A 15,453-nucleotide genomic window follows, 5' to 3' on the forward strand; every position below is an offset into this window, starting at 1 on the left:
GAGAAGTCCAGGGTTAATTTCAATGCAACCATAGGCAGATTTGGAATACGACATGTTCCCTGTGAAGGCGATTGTGAAGTTACTCTGAGTGAAACTTCATTTACCATGGCAGAAGATCCACAAGCTTGAACTTAATAGTTTAGCTGACTATTTAGCGCCAAATCAATGTGAAATCGCCATATGGATGTGTTGGTTTACGGATGCACTTGATCAGAATTCCTGGTGAATTACCCATGAGAGTCAATCCAAATTCTCATAGATTGTTGGTATAAACAGCTTGATACTTTATGCAATCTCTTTTTTATTTACGTTTGGGGTGGGGGCTTGTATATATGTATAGAGGCCAGAGGTCAACCTCAGGTGGACTCTATTTTGATTTTTCAGACAATGTGTCTCACTAGCCTGAACCTCACCAAGTCAGAGCTAGGCTGGCTGGCCAGAGAAATACAAGGATCTGGATGTTTCCTCACTGGTACAAATTGGCATAATTATGCTCTAATTGTATTTTGAGAGAAAAGTTTCATTTTAACAGGAAGGGTGATGTGTAGGAGGAGCTAAGGTGGGAGGAGTACTGAGAGGAAGAAAAGGAGTAAGAAGAGGAGAAGAAGAAGGAGAGGAGAAGCTAGGTGATGAAAGAGAGATAGAGGGGGGAGACAGGGAAGCAGATGTTCATGAATCTCCACCAGTCAAAGATAGTAGATATATCTAGGTTGGGTAGTGGGTTACACCTCTGATTGAACAATACCAAACTTATAAAGCCTATGATTAACATTTTTTTAAAAAATGTATAAATGCAAAAAGGAAAAGGGGGCATGGGATAGGGGTTTTCTAAGGGGGGGAATGGGGAAAGGGGATGGCATCTGAAGTGTAAATGAAAGATCTAATAAAAAAAAATAAAAAATAAAATAAAAAAAAGATGGTCCCAGCACTGCCAACCTTCTTTATATGGGTTTTGGGCACTGAACTCAGGTCCCGTTCTTATAAAGCAAGCACCTTACTAACTGAGCCATCTCCCCAGTTCCACATCTCTGTGTTTCTAACAATTAATTACATTCCCACGCTGTTCTCCCCTTGCCCCATACGCTAAAAGTAACCGGCAGGATGGTCTCATTTCTGAGAAAAGAAATTTTTATTTGATTTTACTTGTTTTCCAGCCCCATCCGAGAACGCTGTTCTGGTCTGAGCTATTTAAAACGCATAGCCTCCGATTCCCAGCTCTGAGAGCAAACACTTTGCCAAGCACCTCCTAGCTACAAAGTGACCTTGACACATGTCATTCAGCAGGGTTTCAAATCAAAGTCATCCTGTTTAATATTCATAAAGACTTTTTTTTCCCTCCTAACGGCATATGTAGTGATTTTACAAGGTCTGGGGTTGGGAGCTTTATTTAGAGATGGGTTGTATTCTGAGAAACGTACCATCAGCGTCTCTCCGATGAACTGAAGTATTAGTTTGGAGGTAGGGAAATTTCGTTTGGCATTCTTCGAGGGAAGAGAGTGAAGTGCTCGATCCTGACAGGTTTTTCTCATTGGGGGTTTCCTGGGCTGGTCCATCTGTGATATTGAATTCGGATACTGAATCTATAACGATAGCATTAATAGGTTTCTCGTCTGCATGCTTTTCATTCGTGAGTTGCGTATCTAGATGAAAAAAGAAAACACACATATACAAACCCACTGTGATCTAAGAAGGGACATTTGCAGGAAATTTTACATTTTACACTTTGAGAGAATAAAGTCCCATGAAAGGAAATACAACATTATAATTTAAAAAAGGTTATTTTGAGATAGAATTGAAAAGTGCCGTCACAAACTTTTATATACACTGTAAACGTCTCATTAATTTGAAACATATTTTTCCAGTATCAGTTTTTTCGATGGTGAGTTGGGCAAACCAAAAAACCCATTTATGTAGATCCACAAGATGTTACTGTGTGGTATCAGCATTATAGTATATTATGGATGAGAAACCAGGTGATTCTGAAAACTTCCAATGGTCTCAATAAGATCACTAATTCATTTTGTTGGTGTTGTTTTCATTTTTACTAACATCACCTTCCTTCTATGTAGGAGAAAACTAAGCCACATGCAGATGAACAGTCTACAGGCTTGGTCTTCCTTTGCTGTCAGAAAAAGCTCTGAAAACATTTTGTTCCCATTTCCATGCATGGATTGCTTTGATGTAGGGACTGGCGTTTTATAGAGGCCCATTCATATGATAGCCTCCCTGGCTTTGGGGTTGTCTTCTGGGGAACATACCTTATGGTACATAATCAACTGGGATAACCAGGGTTCAGGAAGCTCCTAGCAGCATCCTGGCCAAGACTCCAGTTTGAAGAGGCAAAGGGAAAGTTGAAAAGCCCATGACCTCATTCCATGTAATAAAAGAGTCTGTTAGTAGAGCCAAAACTGGACTGAACACTGGAATTCAGTGTACCTGTCATAAGCACATCACACCTTAGCAACTGTGGGTGTGTAGAGAAGTAGTGTTCTATCTGGCTGTTTCAGAGAGAGGCTGAAGCTGGATGGCAGCTTGATATCTAACAGAGCTACATCTATAAACAAAGTCCTGAGGTGGGAAAAGCAGAAACCCAAGAATACATTCTTAAGCATACCCCAGGCTGGTCCCAGGGACATCCTCAGGTGGCACTACTGAGAGATGGAAAAGACATGTTTAGGAATCCCATGTCCAGGGCTTGGGCTGACTCAGCAGTGCTCACTGGGAGACTTGAGTGATGCTGACATGACTGGAGAAGCATACCCAGCTCAGTGTAGGAAATCATTCAAGTCCATATTTATGGCCTGTGTCAAAGTGGTCTTTTCTTTTATGGGGATGTGATTCCCTGGAACTTCTATAGCATCCAATCAGCTGAGAAATCTGAAGTTGCTGACCTGTTCAAAAGCTCAGATATCATTCTCCCTAGCAGCCCAGTCAAGTCACCATTCCTTGGGGACTTTACTGAAACTTCTCAGGTGAATCCAACATGCAGATGAGTCTGGGAGTTCTAAGGAGTTCTGCTTCTTAGAGGGGAAGAAATAGAAAGATCAACTCATAGACTTGTCAATCAGGGGTTCTCAAAACCATCATGATATGGTCTGTCTTTCTGAAGTCTTGAACTGGAAGAAGACCAAATAGTCTGCCATACACAGTCATCGTGGGCCATTTTTGTTTCTTTCCAATTTTCCAAACAGCCTTGGTTTTTGACAATGTTTAATTTTTATTCCCTTTCCCATATGCTGCTGGCTTTAAATCCCTTGGTAGTGGTTTAATCCACCCTAAAAAAGATTGGCAGAAGTAGGGGTTCAGGAAAAACATCTATTGTTGACAGCAATTAATGTAGTATTGAATGCTGAATGTGGAAATAGAATTGGCGATGCACGCTGGCAAACTCAAGGCTCCTCCAACTCAAGAAATACTTGCCATGTTAATAACATAATGATGTTGGTGATGGTCACAGCAAAAATAAGAGTTCATTTTCCTTACTTGGGTATAAAAGTCATTCAACCATCATCCACTTTCCCACTAAGATGGATATTTAAATACTGTCTTCATTTGCTTAGCGGTATCAAGATGCTGAGCCAGACAATGGATATATAAGGGCACGTTCTCATCTTCTATTTAGGAGACACTTAGTTGTACTTTGTCTCCCTAAGCTAAAATAATAATAAAAAAAAATCTTTAATGTTTGTGTTGTCAGATTTTTCTCCTGTGATATAATTGCGCAGGTTGAAAACCACTGCTTTGTACCCAAACGCACGTATATCTGTGCCTCTGTTATATAACAAGTTTTACAGTCTTGCTGATATAGCAGATCATGCTAAAACACCTGTCTGAAAGAGTCTAGGGGACAGAGATTGCTGTTGACTTCTTTTATGACATGGGGAAAATACAAGTTAGTACTACTAGGCGAATTATTAGAGTTAGAATGGAATTGAGCAGATGCGTGAGAAGTCTCAAGGTTTAGAACTTTCACTTTAGTAAGTTGCCCAAGGACTCCTCTGTAGTCAACTGAGATCTTAGTCTAGGGACTACAAAAGCTTTGTTCTTATCTTCGTCTTTTATAAATATTATATATGTCCCTAATGTATTCTTTGCCTCTATCTAAAGTAGCTGTCTTTTAGTGGCTGAGACTACACATCAACAATATCTTCTGTACCCTAAGACTTGAGATGCATTAACACCTTAAAGCCAGTCTTGCAAATAACTCAGCTCGACAGACCTCCTTTCTCTGCATGGCAAAGTATGGCTGAATTCTTGCACACTTGAAGAATGGCCTGTTTGGCTATAGCTACTGTGTGTTGTCCATTCAATGTCAGCTCAGAAAAGAGCTCATAGCAAAGCATGATGCCTATAGAGATTACCGCAGCTCTTTGCCTAACAGACTTCATTAACAATCAGTTCAAATTATCACGCACAGTCAGACTGCATGTAATTTAAATTGCTTTTGCACAAAGTAATTCTGTAACAACAAAAAAAAAAGTTGGATAGAGGTTACTGGAATGTAAAAACATGCAGAGAGCACAGTTTACAGCCAAGTGGTATATGATTCTCTTTATAATTTTGCGACAACTTTTTTAAGTACAGCATTTTTTAAGTATAGCATTTTGAATGTAAGTGGTTTGCTACATTAAGCAACCATTTGGAGCACACCAGGTTTGCACAGAGAGGATTTTATGGAGAATTTAAACTGCCATTCATAAAGTTATTTTAACTCTATATCTGTGTTTATATTTTTATTTTTTTAATCCCCCAGTGGGAACTATCTGATGCTCATTAAAAAATCATCTGACATGCACAGAACTCAGAACCCAGTCTGTTCAACCCAGAATTCTGACATCTGAAGTGAGTCACATTTTTTTGGTGGTGGGGGGGGGGTGAATGTTACTGACAGCTTCCTTCTTTTTTATAGCTGGAATGCTAACAATAATTTCCCCAGATTTCTCCCTTTACAGTGTTATTTGACATTGTCTCCAAAGTATTAAAAAGCAGCATGGGCTAAAAGAAGGAACACAAGGGAAAACGGCATCATATCCTTTGCGCGAGTTGGTATTTTAGAATTAAATAAGGAACCCGTGAAACTATATTTGGGATGTTATACATAGTTCCTGACATTAACTTGGAGAAAATAAATTTTCTGCCCCTAAAATACAAACCAAAATTGGGACAAAAATTAGGAGCTTCTCTATAGTTCTTAGAAAAAAAAAAAAGATTAAAGTGTATCTTGAAAGTCACTGTCATAGAAAAATCCCTGTTTGGGTTAGAAGTAATTGCAAGAACCAGTGGGCATAAACTAAGCAACAGTAAGACAGACAGTTAATTAATTTTTTATTACTGCTGAGCAAATGTTATTAATTTAATTCAATTAACATTTATTGAGCACCCACATGCAATAGATGAATCAATGTGACAGCAGCTATTCATTTATTTACTTTAAGTTATTAAGGAAACATTTCAGTGGTTTTCATTTTTGCTCAGTAAATGTGACTTGATAATTTTTGTGTCCGAATATTCTCTAAGTCCATAACACAAGAAATCTGGGTAACAGCTCTTTCTACCTGGCTCCTTACTGTAGTCTTATTGATATTTTTTTCTTTTTTCATTCTTGTTTCCTTCCTCATCCCCCATCTTTTCTTTCTACCTCTTCTTTTACATTTATTTCTTTGACTTACCCTCTCTTTCTTTTTAAATTCATGTGTTTTACTTTCAGATCCACCCATGTATTATTCCTTAAGACCTGACGCTTCTTCCCTCCCTCCCTCCTTCCCTCCCTCCCCCTTCCTCCCTTGCTCCCTCTTTTCCTGCCTTCCTTCCTTCTTCCCTCCCCGCTTTTTTCCTAGCTCCCTGCCTCTCTCTTTTTTCTCCTATCTCCTTCACTTCCTTCTTTTTCCCTTATCATTTGTCCATACTCATAACTTAGGTGTTGGTTCTGTGGAGTTTGCCGCTAAATCTATGCTGAGAACCTGTTCCTGGCTAGGCTGCATTTGCTGAGTGTAAATTCCATTTCAGTTGTTATTCATCACTGGAGAATTCAGAGAAAAATGATAGTGTATAGATTCTTTAAAGGCCTGTGGTCACCACAAATCACACTCTCATGAGTGTAAGGGACTTTTGGATCCTTTACTTAAGTTACCAGCCACACCTTTTCCATTTAACAGTCTATTTTACTAAGCCCATCATCTCACTGAAGTGGGTAAGTCTACCTAACCCTGGAGAATCCATGGCTGGATTTCTTTTCCTTGTATGGTCATTGTTCCATTTATTTAGACTTGAAACTAGTCTTTGTCTGGTTCGTTCCTTCCACAGGTGATTTAGAAGTTCCCATTGATTCCTCTTTCAAGATATCTCTCAAGTTCATGTCTGCCTTTCCATTCCCATAACTGCTCTTGCGCCTTTCCATCTGGACCATTCTCTTTAAATGGCTGTTTATTTTGGTTGTGGGCATCTAGCATCTAGCATCTAGCCTTGCACACCCTAAGCAAATGTTCTGCCATTGAGCTGCATTTAAAGTCCTTGATTTTCTTTGCAGGGGGACTCACTATGTAGTTCAGACAACCGTTAAACTGGCCACCCTTCTGGCTCTGCATGCCAGGTGCTGAGACTTCAGGTGTAGAACACCATGCCTCGATGTGGAAAGTTTACATGCTGTTATCAAAATAATGATTTAAACTCCACCTTCTGATAAAAATATTCCTTTAAGGAAAACACAAAATAAAGTCAATACCCCCCACCACACAAGTGCTAATGGCTCAGTGTTGCTCCTGATTTCTAGTCGCTTAGTCTCAGTTAACTTTCCCACTCTGTTGCCAAGTTGTGTTTTGAAACAAGCAATGCCTTAGTAACAGTTTCCTGTGTGAGGCCAACTCCTGAAGCCTATCTGAGAATTTGAAGATAAACCTATAAGGTGGACTGATTTTAATTTTATTTCTACATCAGTACACTGAGGGTGTGCATTTCAAATGCAAGGCCCATTCTTTAAGCTGCAACTGAATTATATTTTCCCTTGGACTTGAACTACCACTTAGAATTTAGTAGTGTAATTATCTGTGGGTGAAATCAGATCAAGGTAGACAGGTGACATTTCAAGGTATAAACCACCAACCCGTTCACAAATTATTGTGGTTAGGAAGAGTAGTTCATCAAAGTGACCCTGTAGGGGAAAATTAACTTAGCTGGGCATGGTGGTGCATGCCTATAACCCTAGAATTTAGGAGGCAATGCAAAAAAGAGAAGGTGTTAAAGAACACATAACCACCCCTGTCTCAAACCAAGATAGAGGTGTATAACATATATGTTATATTTTATGTACTTTTATATACTTATACTCTGGCACATGAAGAACTTTATAATGTCCACACTAATGTTAGGATTTGCATTCATCATTAGGCTGTCTGTATTTTCCACAGCTTGGTCAGTAAAACACATGCTATGCAAAATATCAGAAGTCACAAAAAATAAGACAAAACCCAGTGAAAACCATTAGGGCCTGACTCTGTATTTACATTTTCTTTGGGTACTAGCCACATCCTAGTCTGCCTTCCAATTTGGAATCTGTTAGCCCCAGCCTCTCAAGCAGCTGGGATCACAGGTGTGTGCCAACACACAGGACATTCTTATTTTCATATTCAGTAACACTGGGAAACTGATTCAGTAGAGAACAAAGCAAAACTAAGATGTCACATTTCATCCTGACCCATCAGCAAAAGCTGGTGGATATTCAGAGAGGGCGGATTTTCTAGGAAAACCCCTTTTTTGTTTTTGATTGTGGAACCGAGGACAAGAAACCTCCTACAGACGTCTCACCTGTTTGAAGAGGATGGGAGTGAGACATTATTTGACTGCTGCTGGCTCCTAAATTGGAAGCCTTGGATTCAGTCAATCAAACTTCAGGACAGGATAAGTGAGACAGGTGTACCTGGCTTATTGTTTTTCTCTCTAACTCTCTCATAGCCTTTAAAGACTTTCCAATAAAAGCAATGGTGTTAGGTATCACTGGTTTGGTTTGTCTTCTTTAGCAACCCAGCCTCAGAGACATATAATGACATGTTTATCAGGGGTCTGAGGAGGTGACATTTTAAAGCCCCTTCAATCAGCCTTAGTGAATCTTTTTGAAAATGTGAGTGGAAAACCAGAAGTATGTTATTTTTCCAGAAATAATAGCAGTGACTGTTCAAGGTGAAAAGAATTAAGAGGGCTGTGTGTGTGTGTGTGTGTGTTTGTGTGTGTGTGTGTGTGTGTGTGTGTTTGTGTGTGTGTGTGTGTGTGTGTTTATGAGAAAAAGAGGCAGAGGGAGCTTAGAGAGTTGCAATGGCCCCTTCCCAGGCTCCCCTTACAACTACAAATTTCTGGCTTTGGGACTGTGTCCTTTTGGTTTTGCTATTGTCGATGGCTTCTCTTCCTTTTGTGCCTAACTGCCATGAGTAATCCCCTTGGTTTTCTGCTCGCCGCCACATGTTGCCCAGTAGGCAGACCTTGGCTCATGATATACTTTTATAGCTAGGTTGTGAGCCAGTAACAAGGAGCAGTGCAGACCTAAGAGGCGTTTGAATCTTCTTCCGACATGAAAACAGTTTGCAATTATGAGTCCCCATTTCATTTTTATGCACTTACCTCCAGTTTAATGTTTTAAAGTAGTGTCTCAGGAAATAAAGATGATGTTACCCAAGGAAAAAAAAATAGCAAGTAGCTTTTATAGTCCCATGTACTGGGTGGCTAATGAGTTTAGGGCTCTGAAAAAATGAATCAAGCCAATCAGGCTATAAACTCTGGCATAAGCGGCGGATCATACATAGCTCGGTTTTCACAATTAGTGTTTAATATAAATGGTAAACGATCAAGTTCTTCTGAAAACATTTTCTACTATGTTAAAGCTGTGTCTGTCAGTTTATTTATCCCAAGTCCCTGAATGTGGCTTAAGGTTTCTTAGGCACACTGTTACACAGCCAGCCCACAAAGAACTAGTAGAGTACTGTCACTGCTTGTGGATGAGGAGGCAAGTGAAGAAGGTTCCAGTGGATTTTCCCAGGTACACAGGTAGGAGAAGCAGAGCTGCAGCAGGTACCTATCTGTGCCTCCAGCTCTTATAGTCATCCAGGCTTGTTTTCCCGACTCTAGTCACCAGATGTGTCCATCAGATGTTGGACTGTTTGCAGATTGACTCTTTCCCTGCTGGCTGCCTTTCTTCAAGGTAGTTGGTATGTGATGAGGAAATAAGACCTTAGACATATGTTCAAGGCAGAGCTGTGTAACTAATGGTTGGCTTTTGCAAAATGGTTCCTCACCTAGATTGGGAAGCTGCCTATACCTGCTGTCCAGTCCCAGTGGAAACTTCAAGAAGTTGAGTTGAAATTCACATCATGGCTCTTTAAGTTTCTGCTGCCGTGACTATCGTAGATGTTTTTTCCTTCTTTTTTTCTACTGTGATTCCTGAGGGAAGTACACTCCAGCACAGTATCTGGCAGAAAGCAAGTGTTACCTGCTTTTCAGCTAATTGATAAGCTGAGTGACAATTGGAAAGTGGGCCTCTCAACTTTCAGGTGACAATGGATTCACCCCTTGGGGAGGTATTCTGGACTCAACCCTCTTGCCTTTGTCTCTATTCTCAGTATCCAACCAAACTGATCCTTGTCAGAGTTTATATAGTTCCTTTAGAATATAATTTTTATTAGAATTCTTGCCATATTTTACCTGATAAAGATTATCACAGGTTAATTAGATTATAATTAGAATACTAATATATTAATGTATATTTGAAGAGCCAATTAGTAAACTTTCTGACTTAAACTAACATATGAATATAAATAAAAACTTACTCTTCTAAAAATCTTGCCTGTAGTATCTTATCTCAAGCTCCCAGCAGCCTGGTGGTGGTAGATACTGCAAATGGCACCCTTTCTTTCCTCATGACTATACTGGCACATTGCTACAAAGAACCTATTTAATTTACTACTAATCAGTTTCATAGTTGGGGTTTTAACCAAGGAAGCCAGGCTTCAAATCAAGGCTCCTAACCAATGAACTACACTACACTGTCTGTCTTAGCAGACATTTAACAGACATGTATTGTGACATTATTGAAGATATTCAATTACTAAAACATTCCTTTTGCTCAACAGCCACCTTCTCAAAGAGGCCTTCTATTTTGTCCAGTCTGAGTCAGTTCTTGCCATCACTCCCCTGAGGATCTTCTGGAAATGTCTGCTTTGATCGTCATGATCTCGATGGTTCTTACTAACATTGCTTAGGCAAAAGCCAGGGAGGCTGTCGAACATTGCTATGTGCATAGGAGCTCCCTGTATTTCCCACCCCAAACCTACAAGTACCGCAGCTTTAAGGATCAATGGTGTCTGGGCCAAGAAACTCTTGTAGGAAGTAATCTGGTAGACTTCAACACCAGCAATTTTACTTTTGTTACTGTTTAATTTCTGCATCTGCATATTTGTTTACTCACTTATGGGATGCATGTATTTCCACACTTAAGATGCCATCTTTCTGACAGCCCTGTCTGCTATTAATCTCTATATTCTAGAAGAGCATCTCAGATACAAAAAATACTCAGAGAAGGGGGAAACAAGGAACAAATACCATTTCGGGTGTGGCATCCCAGGAACTGTCAATTCTTCATCTAATAAAATGTGGGTTGCTTCTACTTCTACGGTTACAAATACTCTTGAAATAAATGTTATATGTGTCAGTCTTTTCTCATATTTGTTACTTTCTATACTTTGAGTTCTTAGGAAAAGATTGATATAACTCACTTTCTAGAAAACTTTGGTCAATTTTGACTTATATCAAGAATAAATGGGAAGAATTTGTCTCTTGTTCTGTAGCCAGTTCTAAACTTTACCATTACAATAATTTGTTTTTATCAATTTGAAGGGAACTTGGATTCGAGTTGCAGTTTCCAGCAACTGAAAAAACAGTCTTTCACTGCTACAAGGGGTAGGAAGAATTTTTTTTTTAAATGCCCACCGCTTTTCTGTGGAATTTTCCTTCTACAACTAGATTCTGGGTAATTTAGAAAACTCTCATGTTACACGGAATTGGGCACTTAAAATACTTATTATGTATTTATAGATCAATAAATTCTTGTTTTAAGTGTTTATTGGATGGATGCTAATTGGGTTCTTAAAAAGAAAAAAAAAAGAAACCTTGGTTCTTGGGTGGTGACAGACATACCCATCAGTGGACTTGGATGGCTTTTTTATTGATTTCCAAGCCTTCATGGAATCATTATCCATCCATGGTGGGCTTGTACAAGCATAGAGTAGATACAAGTTTTATATTGTGGCCCTTGAGACACTAGAAGTCACATCTCACTGGTGAAAGATAAAGAGAGGAGGAAACAGAAAAACAAAACACATGCTCAGCATAGCTCCTGTGCCTGCTGTGCACCCCGGTGACTTACAGAATCTATGAAGAGGCCCAGCTGAGAGTTTAAGACCTATATTCTTAATGACCTGCCTGATAGAAATTTATCCCAGTAGTCTCCAAAGTAGCAAAAGTGTGCCTACATGGAGGCATGAGCCTATCTAATGAAGATAGAACATGGCTTTGTGTGTGTGTGTGTGTGTGTGTGTGTGTGTGTGTGTGTGTGTATTATAAGTATATTTATTTCATATGATAAATTTTTACATAGTTTATGATATATTCAGGTTAATATGGTGGTATCTATGCCCATTTTCTCTGCCTCTCTATCTCCCTGTCTCTTTCTGTGTCTCTGTATCTCTGTCATTCTCTTTCTGTGTCTCTGTATCTCTGTCTCTCTCTCTCTCTCTCTCTCTCTGTGTGTGTGTGTGTGTGTGTGTGTGTATACCTGGGTATTAATTAGGGTTGGTATCCACACCCAAGCAGCTATTTTCCCATTAAAGATTTACTAGATTTCCAGTAAAAAGTTTGGAGACTGCTTCCCTAAGTAAAAGACCAAGGTCAACACTGTACATCCTCTCCTACGTAAGGAATTTTCTTGTGCTTCCTTTGGGTGCCCAGGGTGTGGTTGCTGGAACGTGGACAGCCACAGCAGCTGCAGTAGTGGCCTGGGTAGACTTTTCCTGTGAGTTTCTATAGTGGTAACAGGATTAACAGGCTCTATTCTGGAAGAACTTGGGTGGCATAACACCTCCCAGTAGAACTATTCCTGACAAGGATGTGCAGATGGAAATGCATATTTATGTCACTTAAAGCCTACAAGAGACACAAGGATTTGAGCTATAACAATAAATAGGAAAAAATCTTCAGCATTTTTGGTAACCCATACTCAAGTACATTGAGTGTGCTTGGTGAAAGACCTACAGTCTGCTCTTTGTCCAAGCATAAAATATTCAGCATTCAAGCACGTCAAGGTGAATTCTTCCCCGTAGATTTTAGAGTGTTAAAATAAAGCTTCCACAAAGTTAGTATAAAATTTCAGGTCTTAAAAATAACGGCAATTTTATAAAGTGTTTAGGCCATTTCCAAGGATAAGGAGGGGTCTTCTTTTAACTAGAACACTCAGTTTTTTCTACTTTTTAATAATAGTAGGCCTCTGGAAAATTATTTCCAAAGCCCACATAGTCATTTTAGTCAAGGCTTTCAGGTTGAAAGTATTGTCTAGGAGTCTTTGATATAATCTCTCCTGTTTTAATTTCAAAAACACTTGTGAAAACATGGGAAAAGAAGAATACCCACAAACCTAAAATATGGAATGGACACTCTTGGTAAGGTTCTCACAAAACATCGGTCCATTGGAACCAAAGAAAGCTGTTGGCATGGCACTTGTGCTGGCTCTTGTGAGAGTGAGATAAAGCACCTCTGTGGTTTGCTCAGTCTATCAGGAGCCATAGTTTGGCTCTATCAGATACCCATGTGGCTATCTTCCTTTTAAAAGAGATGTCATTTCTTGATATGCTGAAGAGAAATCTAAAGATTTTGTTTTCCTAACCAACCTGGAACCTGAAGTCATTGGTTGTAGCTAAAAGAGGGCTTTTTAAAAAATTTTTTTTATATTTTAGAATTGTACATAGTTCCCACTAGGCTTTCAAAGAAGAACTTTATAAAGAAAGAGAATAAGTTTACTATGATATAACTGAGATGAAAAGTGAACATGACAGATTCAGAGGGACATTCTTGAATGTTCCAATACTTTTTATCCTCGATCAATTTGTTATTTCTGTGAATAACCAGAAGAAAATTTCCCACCATCATAAGCATATTTCCTTTTTAAAGCATTTTTATTTTGGTTTTATTTCTGTTTGTGTGTCTATGCGAGAGCCTGTGCAGGCCAGAAATGGGCATCAGGTCCCCTGGAACTGGAGTTCTATGTGTCTGTGAGCCCCCAAACATGGGTCCTAGGAACAGATTTTAGGTCCTCTGCAAGAGCAAAAAGCAATTATAATGGCCGAGACATGCCTCCAGCCCCACAAGCAAATTTCTTGAAAAGATTATTTAAAGCCTTATTTTCATTGATAGAAAACTTAGGAAGTTATGTCTTCTACTAACACCAGAAGCTAAAGCCATAATGGCTCACCAGAATGACTGCCCAAACATGAATGAAACAAGCACAACACTGATAAGCATAACAAAGCAGAGGAAGAAAATCTCAGGAGACTTCAGTCCTACACAAAGAACTACATGTAATTGAGGAAATCTGGGAGCAGGAAGAGTGTCCTTCCCCAGGGAAGCTCACACCAATTGGTTTTCCAGTGTTAAACTGCCACACCTGAAAACATACATAAAAGTAACATTATACAGACTGAGCAAGTTATAGTTATGAATATATATGTATATGCAGATACATATATGGATGCAATAACAATTAATGAAAAAAGAGGTCATGAATTTGAAGGAGAGCAGAGAAACATATACATAATATATTTTTTATATATACCTTATATACACACAGACAGAGAGACACACACACAGACACAGAGACACACACACACGTGTGTGTGTATATATATATATGTATATATATGTATATATATATATATGAGAGGATATGGAAAAGGGAAAGGGAAAAGGAAATTTTATACTTATATTAATCTCAAAATTTAAAAAAAAAGAGCAGCTGTGACTTGAAAAGAAATGAACCATCAACTGGTACAAACTGAACTCTTTGATTCTAAGGCAAATCTTAACAAATAAATTTCACCATAATTAGGCTCAGCTCAGGAACCTGGAAGTATCCAGAGGTCTGGCACTAAAATGGTGTGTGGGTATAACATAGAAACATAACTTTGAATTACTTTTTATTCTTCATTGTAGAAGTAGCCTAGAAACTATAATCTGGAAACACTCCCTAGTGAGATCTCCACCCACAAACACGCTTTCTGCATTATTCAAATGCTGTTAGGCATATTTAATATGCTTTTGGCATATTAAATTTTCCATTTTTCTCATTTCCAATATTCTCTTTACAATTTCTATTTTATTTTATATGTATGAGTGTTTTGCCTGCATATATATGTATGTATGTATATATATGTATATATATAATTATTTACATGCCTGATGCCCACGGATGCCACAAGAACATGTCAAATCCCCTGTAACTGTAGTTATAGATGTTTTAATCCATCATGTGGGTGCTGGGGATGAAACCCTGGACCTCTGCAAAGGCATCCAGTGCTCTTAATTGCTGAGGAATTTTCCAACCCCTGTGTTTTCAAATTTTAATAGCTATTTCAGTGCAAAATAGTTTCAATAAAACCTAAGCAAGCATTCTTTTACTGAGCATTGTGTTACAAAATGACATAAAATTTAAATACTATTGGGATAGTAATGTTTAGAAATGTTTACTAAATTCATGCTTGGAAACAGTTCCAGGTAGGAGTCTTTCAAAGGGGTGCTATAGGCATGGTATAGATAAGAGAGTGAGACAGCTGGATTAAATAGTCATTGCACAAACACTGAATGGTTCACACTTTTCAAGGTTTCTTTCTTTCTTTCTTTTTTATTAGACAACATACACAGCAGACAAATACTGCGGATCTCTATTCTTTACTGACTTTGCAAAATATTTGAAAAGAAGAATTAAGGGAGAGAGAATTAAGGCACTTGAGAGAAGACGTTGGAAGTATAAACTTGATGAGAAGACCATTTGGGAGCCACAAAAGGTGTCAAAGCCATCAGAGTTGGAAGTATCCAGCTGAGTAACTGTGCAGTACTACAGCAAGTTCAATCCTCATATGTCTAGTTTATCTGCAGTCCATCCCAACAACATAGCATATCAGACATACTTGGAATTTCCATTACATTCTTTCTGGTTATGTGACTTCTTCCTTTGGCACTTTATTAAAGTCCTGTCTCTAAAGAACTCAGTATGGAGTGCACACCTATAACTCCAGCACTTGGGAGGTAGAAGCAGTTGACTCACTACAAGTTCAAGGCCAGCCTTACGTATATAGTAAGTGTCAGGCCAAATAAAGCTGCAGAGTGATGCCCTGTCTCAAACAAACAAGCAAACAAACAAACACAAAA

General features: G+C 38.8%; 1 protein-coding gene and 1 long non-coding RNA gene across 4 annotated transcripts in view; one reads left to right on the forward strand and one right to left on the reverse strand.

Annotated features, from left to right (window-relative positions):
- LOC143443493 (uncharacterized) overlaps positions 1-15,453 on the forward strand; it is a 65,579-nt gene that overhangs the window by 17,450 nt on the left and 32,676 nt on the right. The gene's annotated exons all lie outside the window — the stretch shown is intronic.
- The window catches only part of Mdfic2 (MyoD family inhibitor domain containing 2), a 109,205-nt gene that overhangs the window by 8,913 nt on the left and 84,839 nt on the right, over positions 1-15,453 (reverse strand). For 2 of the 3 annotated variants that reach the window (XM_076940172.1, XM_034512655.1), the window contains one exon: positions 1,419-1,640. The exons of the other annotated variant lie outside the window; for it this stretch is intronic. In XM_076940172.1, the coding sequence (XP_076796287.1) occupies positions 1,419-1,640 (222 nt within the window). The remainder of the gene's footprint in view (positions 1-1,418; positions 1,641-15,453) is intronic. 3 annotated transcript variants of the gene reach the window in all.

This window comes from Arvicanthis niloticus, chromosome 9, assembly GCF_011762505.2.
Source record: "Arvicanthis niloticus isolate mArvNil1 chromosome 9, mArvNil1.pat.X, whole genome shotgun sequence".
NCBI lineage: Eukaryota > Metazoa > Chordata > Mammalia > Rodentia > Muridae > Arvicanthis > Arvicanthis niloticus.